Genomic DNA, 21,477 nt, shown 5'->3' on the forward strand with positions numbered 1-21,477 from the left:
AAAAGTGGACCACAGGTCATTTTAGTTTGAGACCGCTGATCTAAGTAAACTAAACTATACTTTTTTCTAAAACTCTTTGAAGCGTGGTCTATTTCCAGTCTATTTCTGGCATTGTCACGCAGACTGAACACAAAATGTTACAGTCAACCTATTAAGAGCAGCACAGTCTTTGGTCACTAAAATATTAACACTTCCTTTCAAGTACCAGTTTAAAGTAACAAAAGAAGCTAATACAAGCTGATAATGCTTAAATATAGACATATGAAAATTGTAACACTGGTAAATGTGACAGTTTGGCTTCTGGCCGCACAGGTTTCCTAACATTTCAGTTGTGTGGTTTATAATATTTTATTTATTTATAAATGACTGAACATTTCAGCGGTGGGATCCGCATGTTTGTGTAAAAAATACTAGTGTGTAGATCTGTGTGTGTGTGTGTGTTTTAGTGGAAGTGTCCCATGGCCTCAGCAGCCTTCATTCTCACCACTGGATCTGGATCTTGGAGCAGCATCACTAAACCTGTGCATGAACACATCACAGACATCAGAGCGGTTAAAAGACAGAAAACATCAGCTGTAAGAAAATGAAGCGGTTGAAGAATTTGTGAACGGTCTGGAGGATGAATTAAGGAAAACGTGTGTGTGAGGAAGAAGGAAATAAAGAGGCCTTTTCGTTCAGTCACCTTTAGTGATGGTTCCCATATTGAGGTGGGAGAAATGCTCCTCTGAAAGGTTGCTGAGCAGAAACCCTGATTAAGACAAACAAAGATTACTATCAGGTCAAAAACATTGATGTGCAGCTTGTTGGCCTTGCTCATGTTAAATTATGATCCGTCAAATTCTGTGAGTTAAAGTTGGTCTTATATCAGCAATGTGTATATAAAACTCAAACATGCCTTGAATAAACTGGTGTGATTGTCCTTTTTTCCTGAAAATATTCTGTTGTTTCAATACTGCACACAACCTTCCAGCATTTTCTAGATATATTCTGATAGAAATAATTATATACATCATTATAGCACAGAGTACTGTATTTCTTCTCCAAAGATCTTATTTTGCGTGAAGTTTTATTTTATGGTGCCTAATGGTGTCACGTTGTTGGAATGTTTTTAACAGATTGAGAAATTACGTGTGGATTCAAACAACACAGAAAACGTCCAGACCTCCTATATTGATTTTACACAAAGAACCTACATCTAAGATCACAACACAATGGACAATTTAATTTTCACATATCCCCGCTCACACAGCTGACATTCCCTTTTTTACTCTGGCAGTAGAGACCACACGCTTCCATTCAATTTCAGAGACAAGACACCACATCTCAACTGAGCACAGGTTACAGGTGACATTGAGCTCAGTATGACGAACATTCTTAATAAGGTTGTATGCAGGTGGCCTGTGTGTTATTATAAAGCTTCTCCCCCATAAGGTGTTGTTGCAGTCATACCTATGAACATGGCAGCTGCTGCTCTGACCTCAGGCCAGTTGCTCTTGAAGAACTGGATGACCGATATGTGGTAGAAGTTCAGCATGCTTGGAAAGTCCTGGATCTACAAAAACATTAACCTCACACTCAAACATCAAATAACTAGAGGAATCTCTAGCAAAAAAGCATTTTATGTTCTTTACACAAAAGCTGTACAGAGTTAGCCATCTTATTACAGCAGTCCAACATTTGCAAATGAACACATCCTTTCTGGTATGCTAAGGCCACCATAGTTCCCCCATTATGTCTGGAAAAGCCTCTAATATTTTGATACATTGGACCTTTAAGGAGTTGATAATATGCAGACTTTTGCACAGATCATGAAACGACACAGCCATATTCGTGTTTGTGATTGTGTGCATCTTACCAGGTACTTGGTGAGGTCATTGATGAATTCTCCATAGTGTAAGCTCTTGTCATCGTGGAGGTGGTTCTGGAACATGGTAGTGATCTGATCCGATCCCACCACAGGAGCACACACACGCATCGCAAACTTGCATGCCTGGAAAATACCATGTAGTGGTAAGTCTGTGCATGTACATAGAAAGTAAAGTGTGTGTGTGTGTGTGTGTGTAAATGTCCTACCTTAACCACATGTACATTGGGATCCACAAGGTGGAGCAGCAGACTGACCAGAACATTGTGGATTTGGTCTTTAAACACCTGCTCTCCAGAGCCAAACTTGGACAGGTTTCCCATAAGGTGGATGGAGGCACAGCGGATTTCATCATTCTCCTAAATGAGTAGAAAAGACGGTGTCATTGTTGTTTTTTTAATACTCAGAGATACAGCGCCACCTCCTGGAAAACACCTAGAGGACACCAACTCAGAATCTACAATATACATTTAGCATCACATTGTCTGAACGAGTCATTCCCAGACATGGGTCAGGAGTTTTAATTTTGTATGTTCACCAAATAATTTTTTTCTCCACCTTTTACGTAAGTGTAATATCTGCAGTACACCTCTCGGCCACATGAAGGAGCTCATTCATTTTCCACCACATTATTCCATGATTCTGAAAACTGCACCCAATGTACGAGTTGATCGACTTATAATATTAGTAATATTAATATAAGTCAAATGCACAACGCATATATTTGGAGTAGAAGAGATGATGAATAAGGATGAACTGCCTGATAACAATAGCTGCACGTAAGCACAAGCCTGCTTGTTCAGATAAGCATAAGAATTAAAAAAAAAAAAAAAAAAAAAAAAACTTCTAACAAAATCATACTGTTCTTATAAATGTACTTGTATGAACCTATCACATTCTGACTGTTTTTCTGGCCTGCCTAGGTGGACTTTCATTATTATAAGATGAGCACATAAGACCGGTCCTGGCCTCACTTCACTGGCTCTGTATTACAGGATCCATTTCAAAATCCTTTAGTTTTTTAAAGTCTCCATGGCCTTGCTCCACCCTACCTCTCAGATGTGCTACAGTGTTATGCTCCATCGTGGTCTCTCAGATCTGCTGATCAGCTGCTTCTGACTGTACCAAAAACTAGGCTGAAGCTCAGAGGGGACCGGTCTTTTCGCCATGGCTCCCAAACTCTGGAACGAGTTGCCAATTAACATTAGACAGGCCCCTTCACTTCCTGTTTTTGAAGCTTGCACTTCTTCTCCTTGGTGTTTGACACAGAGTGAGCCGTTTTGTCTTTTTTACAGATTGGAATGGATGTTTTCAATAACATGCACAAAACAAATATGACTAAGAGATGGCCGTTTTACCATTCAAAATAATATTGAGTGAGTGTTACAGAAATATAAAGGACAAATAAGATGATTTTACTTTGAATCCGGAAACGGTAGTGTGTCATCTTTCAAAAAATGGGTTGCCATATAAAAACATTGTGAAACACAATAAGTACACTATTATTAATAATAGTTTTAAAAACTACAACTGTGTTTATTTTTAATCTGGAAATATAACAAGAAACTTACACTTTCCAAGAATGGTTTAATCTTCATGAAGATGTACACCACCAGTAAGTGGACATTCTTCTTGTCCAGGTACAGGAGAACTTTGGACAGACCTGACATGGCCTCAAGAGTAATCAGTTTACCTGCAGGACAAAAATAAAGAGGAATAATTTAATCAGTGATAAAGCAGGATGAGTGGCTGAACATAATGGAATAACTAACATGATAAAATCAATGTCTTCAGCAATCACTGCAATAACTCAAGATGCGATTAGTTTGCCGTCATTTTACCTGGATCATCTTTCTCTTCCATGCCAGAACTCATGGCTGCTAGCAGCTCTTTGGCATATTTATTCACCTGGAGGGGGAAGAAAAACAATAGGGAGAAAGCTGTGAGTTACAGAGCAGTTAAAGGTGTGTGTGTGTGCATATATAGTAGCACATAAATGATGTGCAATCCTGTGTGTGTTGTACTTTTTCGGGAGACCCCACTGCGATATTTCCCAGCCCTCGCACAGCCAACATGCGGACAGTGCAACTAGGGTCCGATATCCTCTCCATCATGTTGTTCATTAAAACATCTATCAACATCAGCTCCGTCACCACATGATGGTTCAACAGCTGGAAATGACAGAAAAAGCAAACCATGGTAGTCAGCAATGCCATAAAGATATGGAGAATAAATACGTATTATGTCACAATATTGACTGTTCATAATAAACTCTTTCAAAAAAGGACACAGATATTTACAGATGAGCCACAAAATCCAAGTCAGTTACAGCTTAGTTATTTGACAGTTTTTTTGTTATTTGCATTTACAGAACAATCCTAGGTTAAAGGTGGGTTATCACCTCAGAGAAAAAAGCAGTGACGGTGATTCTCTGGCATTCATAGATGTTGTTCAGGGAGGGACACAGACACTCCAGGATGGCAGGCAACCTGGGACCAGCATGTTTAGCCATTGCCCTGTAGATGATCACAACCACATTCATATTTACTAACTAATGTAGAAACCTAGAGGGCTGATATTTTTTGGGGACCTGCAAACCTCAAGAAGAACCTTCTTGAGGTTTCTTCTGTTTGGAAATATCTGCTTTACATTATATTATATTATATACAATTATATACAATTTAAAAACAACAAAGGCATGAGAAAGAAAATACAGGAGAGGACTTAAAGCTTTACCCTAAAGACACAGGCACAGCCCTTTATGTGAGTGTGTCTACCTCGCTAGTAGTGTAATTCCGGTAATGTGTGTGTTTGGTTCCCTCATTGTGTCCCAGGTATTATCCTCATCCATCCGTTTCATCACCTCATCTAATTGGGCTCGTGCCAACAAGATTTTCAGAGCATCAGCTGCAACCCTGGAACCAAAAAAAAGAAAAATACATTTTGACCAATCGATTAGATCCCAAACCCAAGATTAGAAAAAATATGTAAGCAGGAAACTAAACTGCAATTGACAAGACATAAAAAGGCAAATATGCCTACCCTGCTACATGGATGGGGGAAGTGGATTTAGTGTTGTTATCCCTCGGTGCGGAGACACCGACACTTGCTCCTACTCTGACAATGAGACAGGAAAAGAGCTGAGGAAACTGGCTGACAGCCGGCTCCTGACTCTGGCCATTTAATAACAGCTCTTTAAGACCACAGGTCATCTGGGAACAAAGCACACAGAGACAAACGTGCACATGTTAACAGTAGCGTCACATCTATTCTGTCATTTGTGTTTGGTATGGAACTGCTGGTCCAGTTGTGATGCAATTTGAGAAAAGGCTAATAACTGAAGCAAACTTCAACTTTTAAAAGGCACTTGTTACATTGCAGTTTATCATTTAACATAATTACTTATTTCTATCATAAGTTATGTGCATGTCGTTGTGTGCCTGTGAGTGTTTATAACTTACGGCCAGTGGCTGATTTGTGGCCATCTTTGTTGACCCTCCTCTTATCATATTCTCCTTCTTGTCTATGTAGGGCGCCATGATCAGGAGCTTCTCCATCACCATCTCTATGATCTGATTGGCTACAATGGGATCTGCCCCCAAGGCCATCCACATCTCACTGGTCCAGCTGGACAGGCAGATAAAAATATCAATATATTAATTTTACTACATTGCATATATACACCGTTTAAGCCATTTTCTTGGCGCAGAAAGATTTGTCAAAAATAATTAACCACAGGAGGATTAGTTCAATACATGATTTTATCTACTTGGATATTTTGTGTATAGAAACATTCTATACCTGTCATAAGGAAGTGGTTGGTTAATTAGCGTATTTATGACAGTCTGTAGATGCTGTGAAGCCAGGATAAGCACCGTCTGTCCTACTGCCACTCTCACCTAAACACAAGAACAACACTGAATTTATTCTTTGAGTAAGCCACTGTGAAAAACTTGAGATTAAAGATAAAAGCTGATAGTTAAATTACAATAAGCTCCAGTAGATTCTGTGTGGCTTTTAACACAACAACATGGAAAAAAGGTCCCACATTGTTCACAAGTACTCAGAAGTGATTGAAACAAAGCCATGGAATGATGAATATGGGTACTAAATAATGTCCATGTGTGCTCTGACCTGCTCTTCTGTGATGCTCTGTAGACGTGTGTGGAGCACCTCCAACATCTCTGGTACCTGACACATACACCAAACAACACAGATAATGGTGGTGTGTGTGCACCATATAAGCATATTGTATTATCTTTTTGACCTATGCTGATGTTAAAACAAAATTCTGTGTTTAAAGTACTGAATGAGCGTGTTGATGTTTGTGCGTTACCAGTTCTTGCAGTCCTGCTCCTCTGTTTTTCAGCAGTGTGTTAAGGATGACAGATGAAGCTCTGCAACAGTTTGTCTGAGAGTCGACGAGCCCTTCAAACAACATGAAGACCAACGTTGCTAGCTGCTGCTGAGGCAGACGTTTACTCATCACCTGACACACACAGGGAAACAAGGCAGTCACACACAAACCAATTGTACAGGTTGCTAATTACGGTGAAGTAGTTAAAGCATAAAAACACAACATTGTAACAACGAATGCAACAACATGATTATTTGACGATAAGAATGACTGGCGAAAAGTTGAGTCAAAGGAAGTTGTACCTTGGTGAGGTCAGAGCAGGTCTTGTAGAGAACAGAGTGGTCAGGGTTTTCTAGTTGTTTTTTTAGGGTCAACAGACCGTCAACAGATTCATCCTTATAATCTAATGCAAAACCTACACACAAAAAAACCCAGGATATGTTTATAATGTAAAATTTGGTGGAAACATCAAGCTTGACATACTGAGATAGAGAAATTTAATAAACAACCTTCATAACGTAGCTGTATATAAAGCAGCGCGTATATACAGTCAACAGCAGCAGGGCGTATAGCAGGGTGAGGGTCAGAACAGCGTGGAGACAGTCGACCCAGAAGAGCTCCAAAGTTGTGGAATGAAACCATGTTCTGGAAAAAACATGATAACAGATCAAAATGTTAACAAAGAACATCAGCATGGTTTAATATGTAGAAGTCATGACTGAAGAGAGAGTGAATCCAGAGAACATGTGTGCATGTGTGTTTACCTTGACAGTCAGATTATCCAGGTAGTAGGACAGAACATGAGCAGTCGCTGTGATCGCTCTCTCTCTCTGGTGGTCCTGTCCGGAGCTCAACCATGATTCAATGTGCTGCACACAACAGCAATACACATCATGTGTCAGGCAACAGAAAACTGTGCAATATTAATGTTAGGACATTCATGAGAAACAACCCAAGCAGAGAGGAGAGAAGAGACAGCGAGGAGTAAGTGAAGGATTCAACTGATGCTGATGGAGAAACTTCATGATTCTTACTTTCTCTCACAACAAAACAAAATATTTCAGAAGAACAGGGTGGTCTAACTTTTCTTTGTGAGGAAATTGAGATCCTTTGACATTAGCAAGAGGCATTTACATGTCTTTTATCAGATATTGGCTCAGACCCTCTTTTATACTGTGCATTTGCTAAGGAGGCAGCATCTGTTTTGAAAAAAAACAGAATCAACAAACTGATTAAAAAAGTATTTCACATTAACCCAGACTGAGGCAATCTCAGAAGAAAAGAGAATGAAGACCAAACTACTAACAATTCTGCTACTCAAAGGCCTTTAACTGCTTTAAAAGCTCTTTTTTAATGAGGGCCTCAGTGTTCTTCTGAAGATTTTAGAAGGTACTTTGTTAACAGCAGCATTAAGGTTTTTTGATTAACTCTTTTAGTTAATGCTTTAATCCACTGATGTAGATCACTTTGCTAATGTATTTTTTATTTCTTAATTTGCTTATATGGTTTGTGGTTATGTATGTACAAACAGTTTGGTGGCAAATAAGTTTCCCCACTTGGGGATTAATTGTGTTTCTTTAATCGTATCTGCACAAATACAAATATTTTGGCATGAATAGGAGAAGAACCAGTGTGTCTGAAACACCAGGCCTTACCTTGAAGACATTCTGCAGGCCATCAGGCGTGGGCTCCTTGGCTAATACACTCTTCAGCAGCTCCTGCAGTGCAGCCATCGTGTCTTTGTATAATGCCTGTGCAGATTTACCAGGACATATTACTGGTCAAATACAACATCCAATACGTGCATTAGGCAAAGCTTTGTTGTGTGAGAAACCAGACAATTCACAAATCCTGGTGAAGAGGGTTGGTGAGTGTAAAACGCATGTATAACTGCATGAGACAATGTACAGGATATGAGGGGAAACCAATACAGTGTTACCTTATTGGTGGTCTTTTACCTTTCTCTTCTTGGGGTCTAGTATGTCCTCTTCTTTAGTTTTCTCTGGAGTGTGTGTCTCAGGTGGCAAAGAAAACACACTGTTGACACACACCTTTAGCAGGTCAAAGCTCTCATTCTCACTGAGCACAGGATCCAGTGGTCTGAAGGACTACAGGTCAAAGATAATGACGTGAGGTGGATTTAGTCTGTATACTGTGTTTGTATACTGTATATGTGATCTGGTTAGGGTCTGCTGTGTGAAGTTCAGTGGTTGGAATTCATCATTGGAAACCATTGTGATGCAAATTATATATAAATTAAATTATTAAGCATCATCAAACTAAGCATGGGCTAATGAAATGTAACATCTTTGTACACTTTATTCAGTTAAACTGGAAATTGAAGCCTTCAGACAGCACTGAGGATCAAGTTGGTTTAGTGAAGGATACAATAAGTTGGCACAAGTGGTCATCACAAGATGGCGTACTGGAGTCCGTAATGTATCAGCAGGCTCTGCCTTTATAAAATCCTGTGCAGGGTGGATATTAACAGAAGAGAAAATTCTTTACATTGCAAATATATGTACATCTATTAAATGTTTTGAATGGACAGTTAATTTGTGTTTATACAAACCAGCATAATAGTGATGAGCTCCTGCTTGCGGGAGAAGACGTAGCCTTGTTTCTTCACACACTCACTGACGGCTTTGGCAATGAGGCCGACACTCTGAATCAAACTCAGTTTCATAGTCAGGTCCTGGATTAAAAGCAACACACACACACAGACACACATATACACACACAGAGGTAGAAATAAAGACACATAAAAAAACAGGAAAAATGATGAGACACAGATGCAAAGATTGGGGTCAAGAGTAGGCTAAACATGAATAAAATTGGATAATTGCGTTTTCCAATTTATCAGGAATGCAAAACAAGGCGAAGCAGCTCCTTTACCAGATGCAACTCTACAAATAGCTCAGCAAGCAAAACAAAATCTAGAATCATTCCAGCGATATAAAAGTCAATCAATCTACTCAGTCTATCAATCAAATCAATCAATGTGCGGTGTCACAGATTGATCCTCCATGCCTATGGATGGAGACGTTAGAAATCAGAGTTGTGTGATTAGAGGAGATTGGTTCAACAGCAAATCACCAGCAGGCTCTTGTCAAAGAAGTGACAGAAGCGATTGAACAGAAATTAGAAATTACAAGGGTGAGTTGTTGGTGAGCATTTAAAGAACAGTTCGCCAAAAAGGAAGGATGTCTGGAATCCAGTGTGTAAATCATGTTGTGTGGTGGGTCATTCAGAAAAGAGCTTCATGATTAAATTTAAGTCAAACTAGTTTGTTAAAGGGCAGCAGAAAACAAAACAGTTAGAAGCTGATCATTGCCACTGTACTACACTGAGTAGTAAGATTTATAGAGGTGTATCATACTTATCCACATTTCACTGAGGCAGATGAACCAATGTTACAGGTTTTACTCGCGTAAAATAAACTTGTGCTCCACCACCCTGATAGATAGCTAATAAAGAATTAAATAAATAAAGCTGATTAAGTCAACTAAATTATCAAAGTGAAAATAGTTGTATTATTATATCAAGGAGTATTTTCTTGAACTGGTCTTTTCCTAAAGTGTTTAATGATGATATCACCACTATTGTGTGGCACAGTGGGACAATTAAAAAAAGAGTAAAGAAGAAAAGCATGAGGAAAACAGCAGACGTTAACTGGCAAATATCAGAGGACAGCAACAGAGAGCCTGTGTATTCCTGTGATGATACCTTTGTCTCTACTTTTATCCCCAGAACCTGTATGAAATAGAGGTGATAAAGTCATGAGCTCACATCAAAACACAGCCAATACCTGCAAGTAAAGTTCTAACATTTACTTTGCTGCTGACTCAACCACATGTAAAATGTGACCGTTAGACTCACTGTAAAGAGATTCCTTCTGCATTAGACAAAAATCACACAGAGAAAAATCATGTTCGTAATGTGACCTGTTGATCAATGAACTGCAAATAATCATACAATATCTAATGTAATCTAACCTTAAAATATAAAAAATATACCACTATTAATGGCAGAGGTAACACGAACAGCAGGTGTCTCCATGTGATGTTTCCATAGCATTTTCATTACCTTGGTATTGAAGTGTTTGCTGATGCAGCGAAGGATGTCTTGATCAATGCGATTTAGTATCTTTTCTGGAGGAGCGTTTAGAGCCACTTGACCATAACACAGGATTAATGTGCTCTTCACCTTCTCTACCTCGACATCATTACGTTCCTGAGGAAAAGGAAGGGAGAGATGAAAACAGACAGTGGAACAGGTAATGCCAAATACCTGATATCTGCAAAGTAAAACTTCTTAGTACTTTGAGCAGGTTGAAAATGCTTGGCGACTTCTTGAAGGCGTCTGATTTGCCAAACTCATCCAGCTTAGCCAGAGTTCCCTCGAGGTGGCTGTTGGCACACAGACCAACACCCAATGCAACTCCCTGAAAGAAGACAGAAAAACAACAGATGTGATTTTAACTGTCCTCAAATTAAAAACACCGTAACAACATGTAATAATTTCAACATGGCAGTGTACCTCTCTTTCCAAAGCGTCATTGTGTCGTGCTGTGAGCAGGACTTCCTGCAGCTGTTTTTTCACCACCTCCTTGTTGAAACACTGTTGGAGAGTCACTCCTATACACCGATACAGGAAATTCTACAACAGACAGTAAAAAAAAATACAATTTAAAATGTTTAATTCAGATTTTAACACCGGTCGTCCATTTATTTATTTTCCTTATCAATGTTTTGTAACTGTGTGAGGTAGTGGGCCACATGAAAGGGTTAAGGATCCACCAACACTAACCATTATTCCACATTTTACAAAACAAATAGCTCCCTCTGCCTTTTGAGATTTAAAACATCATCAGCTTTTTTTATTTTATTGAGAACATAGCATTAAAAAATCTAATGTCACATGGCACATCTGTAACTAAACCAAAGAAGCTGATGGTAATCGACTAACTCTTGACTTGTGTAGGAAATAAAAGGTTTTGAAAGCAATTAACCTTCTCCTCTAAGGCGTTGTTGTACGTGGAGAGATAACGCGTTGCCTCTGCTGCCAACTGACACACCCACTTGTCATCATCAATAGTAGCCAGGGTTTTAGACAATAACTGGATTGAAGAAAAAGACACAGTGAATAACAAAACACTGACATAGTGTGATGTTAATGAGACTGTATCCCCATTTGTAAAAGCTCACCTTGAGCAGCTTCTCATCCCAGTGCTTCTTGTCCAGGCTCTGTGATGTTGACTCTGAAAACAATAGTACACAAATTCAGATTATGCTACAATGGAAAGTAAATACTGTACATGATAAATAACAAGAAAGAGGGACACAATAAAAAATTACTCCCTCTTATTAGAGTATGAACTCTGCTACCACTGCAGAAAAGTCAGGTCTTCAAGTTGTGGCAGTAGTAAACAGTAGCAGTGCATCACTTACTCTAAAGACATTATTAAGCATTGATATGACAACGTTCATATCTGCATACCATCTAGTATACTCAGCAGAGCAGGTATCTCTTTCTCCCAGAGAATATCTGTGTTGGGGTGAATGTTGATACCGAGGATCTGAAGGAGAGACAGGGACGGCGCTCCATGACCTCTGCTATTGAACGGGAATGCTGCATTCACCTAGAACCACCAACCCAACCGAGGACACAACACACATGAGGATAACATCACAGGAAGTAAGAAGAGAAAAATCAGCCCTGACAACTGATAAAGATTATTGACCAGAAAAAGTAGTTTGTCTAAAACATGGGTTGGGTTCTAAACTCCACAAACATTGGCACACACATAAGACAGTTCGCTTTACTTACCAGCAGTCTAATCAATAGTGTTTGAGGAGAGGGGAGATTAGCTGGAGGAGAAAAAGTAAGAAACATTACCAAAGAGTTGATCATACAGAAGAGACTTATCAGTGACTCACTTAAGATTATTCCACTGACTATAGCAAGTGTAGGCCCCATTTAATGATTATGTACTGGCATTTAACTTTGTCAGTAAATAGCTACCTTCTTGTGTAAAGTTTATGTTACAGCTGGGCTCCTGGTTTTGTTTCTTCTTGTTGCCCAGTACGATCAGACTCTTACACAGAGGAGTGGTGGCATTGCTGTACTGGGAAGGGGTCAAATAGTACAGCAGCTTGGGCCATAGCACCTAGAAACAAAAAATATATGTGTTAGGTATCGCAGCAATGTACATAGATTTTAAATAAACAATAGAAAACAAGTGATAACAACTGAACTCCAAGAGCAGTTCACTGATTATGGTAACAAATTCGCAAATCAGACAGACGGCGATAGTATACATACATCAGCTAGGCGTCCCACAGTGGTGGTCAGGAGATGAAGCGTGTTGTCACACATCGTCCTCAGGGACTCATTTGTCACCTCTTCTGGATCTGTGGGCTTCTCGTCACGCTGAAGACACACAAAGAACAGATCAGATACTTTACATATCACCAGCAGTCCCTCCAAATTGTAAAGTGAAGTCTGAACATATTTCGAGTGTTTTGAGTATTTGTGCTTGCGTACAGTAATTGGTTTCCTTAACTTTTGTGCTCTTTTGAGAGGATGGAAAAATTATTTTCCCTCTTGCTGTAACCTTCCCATGCAACCCATAATATATACAATCAAATAAGCCACCCAAGTGAGTTGAATAGTAATCACACAGATGCAGTTACCTGGTATGTGTCAGGTAAGGCACAATGTTGAACTATGAATCGAACGAGTAACTCCCCTCCCTCTAACTCCAGATAACCATGATGAGCCATCGCACTGATCACTTGGACCACGCGCTTCTTCACCTGGGACACAGAGAAACGGAATTACAGTGAATGACAATGTCAACAGACATCCAGATTGTTTGGTAAAAACAAAAGTATCTTTATTCAAATAAATTAATACTAGAAGGAAATGGCTGATGTTCTGTCTTTGTGTGTACATTATGTGTTACCTTGTTGCTATGGTCAGCCATCGGTTGTCTGATGCTGGCCAGAATCAGCAACTTCTTGTTCTCCATTGTAGAAGCTAAAACACACATCAATTTAGGACAAAACCATAACCAGAACAAATTTTAAACAATGGTACTTGATATAATTTGGGCACAATGACCAATTATTCTTCGAGAATAAGGGATAAGTGGATTTGAGAAGTGTGTCTCTTTTGTGTGCGTTTTTTCTCACTGGTGGAGTTGATGAGGTGGCGAAGGACAGCAAGGGAGCCCATCCTACTCCGCTCATTACTGTTTTCTAACTTCTGAAGTTCAAACATAACCAGCCGGTCTGGGAAGGAGTTTGCTAAACAAGAGAGAAGGAGACTTAAGTTGTCTGAATGTCACAGTTGATATGATTATCCAATGGGTGAGCTCATTACCACTCTTGTGACTACACAGAACTAAAACAAATAGAAAAGCCTCGTGCTGTTGACAACATTCAGCTTCAGTGAAAATACACTCAAACTTAGTCATTCACCACAGACATTACCATATTACTGTGGTGCAGTTAAACAGCATCAGCAACAGTCTATGATCATTAGACAGATATTAACACAAGCACCAACCGCTGAACCTCAGTACCTAGTAAGCTGAAGCAGCGCAGGACTTCATTGTGGTTCTTGACAGTTGGGGGGTTATTGTAGTCAATGGGGGCAGACGCCTAGGGGAGACAAAGGAAATGACACACTGTCAAACACTGTTAGAACAAAATAAGTTCTGGTTATCACTGATCACACATGTTCCTTTTATTTAATCAGGTCAAACATGAGGTGCTTACAGTGCAACAACAGACCCCCATTTATTATGAAATTGGAACTGGAAAGAAGAACTGAGACTGAAAGACCAAATTTTCAAAGCCAACATTTGCATACATGTGTTTAAGTGTGGGCCCACTTTAAATGTTGCTGGTGCTGTAACTTCCTAGTGGAATTATCTGTGCCCAACAGTCCCTATAAAGCACGCACATCACTGGGAGAGTGACTGTGGTCAAATGTTGCAACAGTAAAGGCATCAGGCCACATGTCAGCTGACACACAAGGATATGAAAACATCTGACAACAGTGATCCTCTGACAGTCATTTGACACATCTGAGAGTGAAGAGGTGAAGTTCAGACAGAGAGGAATAATCCAGGCCCAGTTTTGTGGTTTCAATATGGTGAACTGTTCCGTTTCAAGACAGGAAGAGACAAAGTTTTGATTACACTATGTATAAGAGCAAACTGAGTCATGTGATAGAAAGTGCTACACAGGGAAGCAGCAACTATCAGTGGTCAGACCAGATGGATCCAGGTACAGCTGTTATCCTGTAGTATGAATACGTTTTTTATGCTTGTGGTTTGTGCAATGTCTGTCACCCGGCACGCCCAGTGTTTGTTTTTTCACGTTCTGACTTGACAACATCCCAAAGGTAACAGCAAAGATCTGTTCTGTTGAAATATTCTCTGGTACTTCAATGGAGCAACTTCTCCATTTGCTGTACTACATGAAAAACATGTTTTACAACAATGAAAAAAAATCACACGTGGCATGGCCACCATGTTTGACTTTTCACCATTATACACAGAAAAACTATGCTTTTTCAACTTTATGTCAAAATGAGGCTAATCAATCTGCATTGAAAGCATTAATTTTGTTTTCCTTTTCTGAAGAAAAACATATGCACATTATATTTAATAAATTTCATCAGTAGATCTTGTTATAAAGGAGGGAAATTGCTACTACCATGACCTTTGCCCATTTTACCTTTAATTAACATCTGTATGAAGCATCAGTCACCTGGTCCATGCACATTTAAAGGTGCAGTATTTACTTAAGTAAAGTTTACCTGGTGATGTAGTGCAAGGAGCAGACTGTCTAGTTGCGTCTCCAGCACTCTGCTGCCCATGTTGACAGAGGCATCAAGCACTTGGCACAGACTCTGAGTGAAGAAACAAAAAAACACACTCACCGATCTGATTATAGAGTTATGTTTTAGAAAAACGCTTTTACCAGAAATTAGGTCGATCATATTCCATTTATAAGACAACACTGTAAATGAGTTAAGGAGAAGACGTACCAGAGCTGAAATACTAGCAATAAACTGTATATTATACAGCCCAAGCTGAAATAACAGTTGTCCCAGGAAAAGCCTGGATGTCTTTAGATAATGATTGTCTACGTGTTGTTAAAACAACCTAAAATCAATGATCTAGCTCACTCATACTACATTACATACAGACCTTGCTGATGATGAAGTGCTCATTGTGTTTCTTGTATAGGGAAAGCATGGCAGGAATGAGTTTGGGAATTTGCTCCTCCAGTTTATCATTGGCCATCAGATGGCACATCGAGCCAACGGCCTCGGCCACTGTTAACCTCAACTAGAGCGCACACGCACACACACACGCACACGCACACGCAGACACACACACAGAGAGAGAAAGGATGTCATATGATGATATACCAAAACAATTAAGCACCATTAAGGGAGACTTCCTTCAGATAATTAAATATTAGGAAACATTCTTTGTCTGTTTTGCAAACTAACACAGATCTTTGTACGCCGCAACAAAAGGTCTTAATACCCTGACATCTTTACCCGAAAAAGTCTGATTTCCACTGCAGTGTTTGTGACAGAGATTTAGAAACAAGTAACATCAGTCATTTAAAAAGGGCACTTAAACTCATTCATGCATTACAACTTTGTATAAAAAAAAATGTGGATCAATCACTTTATCAGGAAGTGAAATAAAGAATTAAATAACATAACTGCTGTTGATTTAACAGCGAAGTTTTTAAAGTATTCCAAAAGGACAGCCATCATTAACATGCTGTGTATCCAAAGGTCAAGCTTTAGATGGCCTCTATAATAACTTTACTTCCCTCAATAATGCCTAACATGTGACCACTGAGGCCACATGGTTTTTTGTCTATCATAAGACATCGTTTAACCTTCAAAATTGATATGACCTTACCTTGGACTCCCTGCTTTGTATCCAATTATTGAAGAGAATTTCATAAGCAGCATAGATTTCACTGGAGAAAGTGTCTTTCCTGACTGTGGGATCTGGAGCCTTGTCCAAATTGGCCAGATACTCTAATATACTGTCGCTGAAGTGACACAGAGCTGAAGGGAGAGGAATAAAAGAGGAAATTATGTAGAGAAGAAACAATATTTTGAATATATACTGCAGAAAGGCAGAGGAAAATTGCTTTTTTTGAAAAATGAATGTTATTGGAGAGAAGAAAAAATTAGTTTAGAGAAAAAAACAAATACAGTAGTTCTTACCAGAAGAGAAGACCCATTTCATGTTATCATGTTTGGCCATGCTCAACATGGGCAACATGGTGCCAAGAATAGCATTCAGGAAGGGTACCATGCCATATACTAAAGAACAGAGAACAGCACACATTAGTACAGCATATAACCTACCACTCTTCTCTGCAACGTAAAAAAGTAAACAAAAAACAAACAAAATAAAATGGTAAAAGTTTTTGGTATGAACTGGTGAAATCCTAGACCTTAAAATCAGTAGTATATTGATATATCTTGTAGATAATCCGAAGTTTGTGAACAAAGCACTGATTTCCTGAGAATGTGTGTATTTTTTCTTGGATATTGTGAATGCAAACATTTTGTTACCATTGGAATCAGAGAGGTTGGCCAGTGTTTGGACGACAAAGAAGTGAGGAAGGATCCCTGGCTGAAACTTGTTTAGTATCTCCTCCATGACGTCGTTGATATGCTTGTTACCGACAGCAACCAAGATATTACTGGCTGCCTGCTGCCAGTCAGGGATGACCTCCTGAGAAAATCACATAACATAATTTATTATCATCTGTCCACTGAGATTATTTAAAATTACTAAATACAAATAAACAAAAATAATTGACACATTTTTACTTTTGATCGTGTCATCTCATCTGATGCTAGAGAGATTATGCTTTTTATTCTGGGGGAACTGATATCCTCTATCCTGCAGCCAGCAATCAGCTCAATAGTCTGAAGAATCACAACTCTGTGGCTCACGACCAACTAAAGGAGGACAAGAAGGAGAAGAATGTATTATGTACAATACAAAGCATTGTACGTTTTCACTTCCATCAAAAAGGAATACAGTCTACTGAACAAATCATACAGACCGATACAGAGAAAAATATGACATGGTACATAAAATACCAGGTCAGTACAAAAGGGAATTCAATGTACTGTGTCAAAGACATTTCCTCAGTGTAATCATCTGTTAATCACAAGTCCAGGGACTGTGACTGTAACTGATATTTTTTGTATTGTAGGGAGGCTGATGTTCTTCTATTTTTTTAAGCCAGTGCAGGTCAAATGTTGGCAGTTTAAATAAAGAAAATTAAGTTTTTTTTTTTTTTACAAACATTAAAACACGAGCGAATACTAGTTAAATTGGAATATTTGCATATTGCATACGTGTGAGGTAGTAATGCATGCATTTATATGCTATTACTATGTGGTGAACCACATGCTAGAGGCTCTGAGATGCCATTAAAGAGTAAACAGGTTTAACAGATTAGAAGTGGACTATTGTTTGCTGGGGTTAATTGAGTCAAAAACAAATCCATTGTAGAGGCACAGACATTTTCATCATATAGGTATTGCTTTTAAGTGTTTGACAAAATCCTGCTTCAGGAAATCAAAAGCAGGGGGGACTTCCCCCACAGCTTTTAGGCTGAATGTGGACAATATGATCACATGGCACAGCCACAGCAACTGATTACTGCATGTAAGTAAATTGATTTGTCCTATTCCAGGACATGATTACTGACTGCACAATTGTGGGCATGTGGTTAATGCTTATCTGGCCTCTGTGAAAAGGGTAACAAGATCTATTTACGTTAGTCTTGGTAATGTGCAGAAGAAATACTGATAACAGCAGCAGTACCAAGGCACTTTGAAGTGTTTAAATGGATAGTGTGGTGGGGTGTATTCTGGGCTTTTACCTTTGGGTGTTTCAGGAGGTAGTCCTGACACATGGCTAACACTCGATCCGGCTGTAGCTTTCCCAGGGTTAGCATAGACTTTCTGACCTGCCTCTGAACCTCTGGGTCTTTATCAGTGGCTGCATCTAGAAGAGCCAGGGTCACTTCTAGAACGGAAAACAGAACAGAGTTACAGAAGAAGCTGCTTAAAATCAAAGGCAAATAAAATAATGAAAGAGAAATAACAAGAGCTCACGTTCAACATCTGTCTCATCCATGGTGGAAAGAGAGAGATCTGGCTCCTTAGAGCCTGTGGTTTAAGATGAAGCTTTCCTCCTGGGGGTCAGATGTGCAGGCGTTTTTTAAAGCTGACAAAGTATGATACAGAGTATCAGCTGACAAAAGTATGATAAATATTGCATTATTTTCCACCAAGGACATTCTCTCTCATGTCAGCATTAGAATGTACAAATGTAATATTAGAGAACCCATATGTTAACCAATGAGTAGTATACATGAGCACCTATTCTCTGAGGATAAAACAGTCTCATGTCCTGCAACTAAGGATACTTTCATTATTGATTGATCTGTCAATCAAGGTCTAATTTCATCGATCTGTTGTTTGGTCATTAAAATGTAAAGAAAAATCTGAAACAGACAATATGTCTTCTTACATATAATAGATATGTTCACGTGTAACAAGCTTTCTAGCTAAATAAAATGGGTAATGCAAATCTCGGCAGAAACATGCACCCAGTTTATTTTATTTTGTGGAGTATTTAAGGATAAAATGGTGGTTCTCATGTTATATTTAGGTGAATTTCACCTGACCAATGTGTATTTTATACATGCCACTTTCATTGTGGCAATAAAATACAATACAAAATAAGGAATGCACATCTCAGTAGCTCCACAATCAGCACTTTCATATAATGCACTTTAGACCATTATGGGCATAATCATTTTAATTGTACGTGTTATTCCATTACAATTAGCTCAGGAATTCACTTCTGGCAAACAATGCATTCACACATAATTCGTCTCCAGAAATGTTCATAAGAAGAACGTTATTAAGTCACTCAAAACATAAACTACTGTCCTCTTGGAACTTATCATCACTAATAAATGTCAAAAACTATCGCCTTCAAGCCGTCGCTTGCCATAAAACTATGAGTTTGTCGTTATCCGCGTACACGTAGAACTCGACATAACGCCGGTGCTGTTCCTGTAACAGTGACACACTTGTCACCGTGCCTTCGGTAGCTCTAGTGATAGCATTTACCATTTAACCTGCTCGGGTGCTACTGCTAGTTCTGCTAACCTGGGATCCCAGTCATATTAGCATGCTAAGCTAGCATCCGCTGCTAAGGAAGTGAGCCGACAAAGTGTCCCTGACGTCACAGGTTATTAACAGAGAAAAACAAAGATTTACGAACTTACCAACTCTCAGCTCAGTGTCCGAGAAACAATAGCCACACGGACACGCTGCCCTTATCTGAACCGAGACAATAGACGTCTCTGTCACTGACACACACACACACACGGACAGGACTGTTGTCTGTGTCAGAGTCTGCAGGTGTAAACACGCCTCATCATGTGTTCGTAGTCAGCAGAAACGTATCAACCATGGGGGCGTGGCCACAGGGAAACACAGCACCGCGGAACATAGAGCTGCTTTTTCGATCCGATTAGATGAGACTTTCCTACACTGTGGAAATTGAACATTTTAAAATGTTATTAGTCAGTGATGATTATGAGAGAAGGTATCTCATTATTCTGAGATATTAAGTCATAATTGTCATAATAACTATGATAAATAAGTAATACTTATGAGATAGTAAGTCATACTTATGAGATAGTAAGTCATAATTATGAGACATTAAGTCATCATTATGAGATAGTCAGTAATAATTATGACATAGTAAGTCAAAATGATGATACCTTCTCACTATAATGAAATACCTTCTAATATTATGTGTTTTTCTTTCCCAGGCTTCCATACATAGTATAAAATATAGAATGAATGAGAGATAAAAAAGAAAACATAACAATAATCATAAATGTAACCCATTAAAAAGAAATAGAATTAACAATATACAATATATTAACAAAATAATTTACACCTTTTATGACAGAAAGTAGCATGAAAAAGTGTCAAGGCACAGAATTATTGTACAATTATTTTTCAGGTATATCTTTGTGATGTGAAATGTAGAAGATTACATACAAGATTTTAAAAATAGTTTCCTTCCTCAGAATTGTACTATTGTACAATAGAAACAGCTAAAAGTAGCAATTGAAAATTTACCAAAACTTGATTATTATAGCAGTGTTTGCAGGTGTTTGTGGATTTTATCCCCATGCCCTTTGTCTTTGGGTTATTTTGCATGTGACTGCCTTTTTTGAGTGTGTCCTGCATTGCAACACTTACGCATACGTAAGTGCACTTTTCATCAAAGTCATCACGGCACAGTAATGTGTCTTCAAATAACCATTCTCCTCATTGTTTTTAAGACCACACAGCTCGTCCACCCCCTTGGAAAACAGTTTAAACAGGAAAAATAACAACTAAATCCACTGTGCATGTTTGTTTTTGGGGCAAAAATGAGTTAGGCATCAGTCATTTCCTCAGGAAATCCAATGCTTACAGACACATAAGAGCTCACTGTGGCAGACATAATCACTCAGTGTCTCAAAATATAATCTATGTGGTGTGTATCAAAACAGATAATTACAGCATTGTCGGCTAAAATCAGGGCAGATCCACAACAACAGGCTGAGAGCTGATTGGTTCGTCATGGTCCACTGACCGCTGCATTAATCCTGTTTGGATCTCAACTTTTAATACTTTACTTTGTTGTTGTTCCGCTGCCTATCCCGCAGACTTATTTTTAAACAATTAAAAATAGACAAGCTTCAATCGACTCATTAACAGAATGTTTGCTGGGAAAAGGTCCATGACACAGTATCTGATCTTCATTGCAGCAAAAAACGGGATGGTGGTGTAGTTTTATGCTTAAAGCAAACCACTGTATCTGCCCTGGTGTGAATAGACAGTTACAGAAGGTGTGACTATGGAGGCAGAAACATAAACTTTAAATTAAATTGAAATTAATTGAAATCTGTTTGAGTAGGAGACAATTTGGGAAATTTGGACTACATCTTTGGTGCTGAGTAGTGTGCTTTGATTTGCTTACTTCAGGTTATAGTTTGTGCTTATCTGCAGGGTTAATTAGCTGCACAGTGTCATCATTCATGGCTTTCTTAACAGATATTATAACCATTCTGATTTTGAAAACAACGACAAGGACTTAGTCAAA

The 21,477-nt window shown here is 38.8% G+C and overlaps 1 protein-coding gene across 1 annotated transcript; it reads right to left on the reverse strand.

Moving 5' to 3' along the window:
- Positions 1 to 254: 254 nt before the first annotated feature.
- On the reverse strand, positions 255 to 18,435 carry mroh1 (maestro heat-like repeat family member 1; the record flags this gene model as incomplete). The annotated part of the gene is made up of 44 exons (XM_083886486.1): positions 255 to 519; positions 683 to 748; positions 1,450 to 1,552; positions 1,856 to 1,990; positions 2,074 to 2,223; positions 3,436 to 3,557; positions 3,706 to 3,772; positions 3,889 to 4,035; positions 4,266 to 4,380; positions 4,642 to 4,779; positions 4,907 to 5,076; positions 5,326 to 5,491; positions 5,666 to 5,763; positions 5,999 to 6,055; positions 6,201 to 6,353; positions 6,524 to 6,636; positions 6,731 to 6,866; positions 6,986 to 7,090; positions 7,877 to 7,972; positions 8,180 to 8,321; positions 8,610 to 8,689; positions 8,794 to 8,916; positions 9,948 to 9,974; positions 10,308 to 10,454; positions 10,543 to 10,665; positions 10,761 to 10,880; positions 11,233 to 11,340; positions 11,429 to 11,481; positions 11,721 to 11,862; positions 12,051 to 12,091; positions 12,246 to 12,390; positions 12,546 to 12,653; positions 12,917 to 13,039; positions 13,189 to 13,262; positions 13,418 to 13,531; positions 13,810 to 13,888; positions 15,054 to 15,146; positions 15,448 to 15,588; positions 16,183 to 16,334; positions 16,497 to 16,595; positions 16,851 to 17,013; positions 17,112 to 17,243; positions 18,179 to 18,324; positions 18,414 to 18,435. The coding sequence occupies 44 exons, from the start codon at positions 18,433 to 18,435 to the stop codon at positions 443 to 445; spliced, it is 4,911 nt and encodes a 1,636-aa protein (XP_083742612.1). The 3' UTR covers positions 255 to 442.
- Positions 18,436 to 21,477: the final 3,042 nt, after the last annotated feature.

The sequence above is a fragment of the Microchirus variegatus genome (assembly GCF_963457635.1).
Source record: "Microchirus variegatus genome assembly, chromosome: 1".
NCBI classification, from domain to species: Eukaryota; Metazoa; Chordata; class Actinopteri; order Pleuronectiformes; family Soleidae; genus Microchirus; species Microchirus variegatus.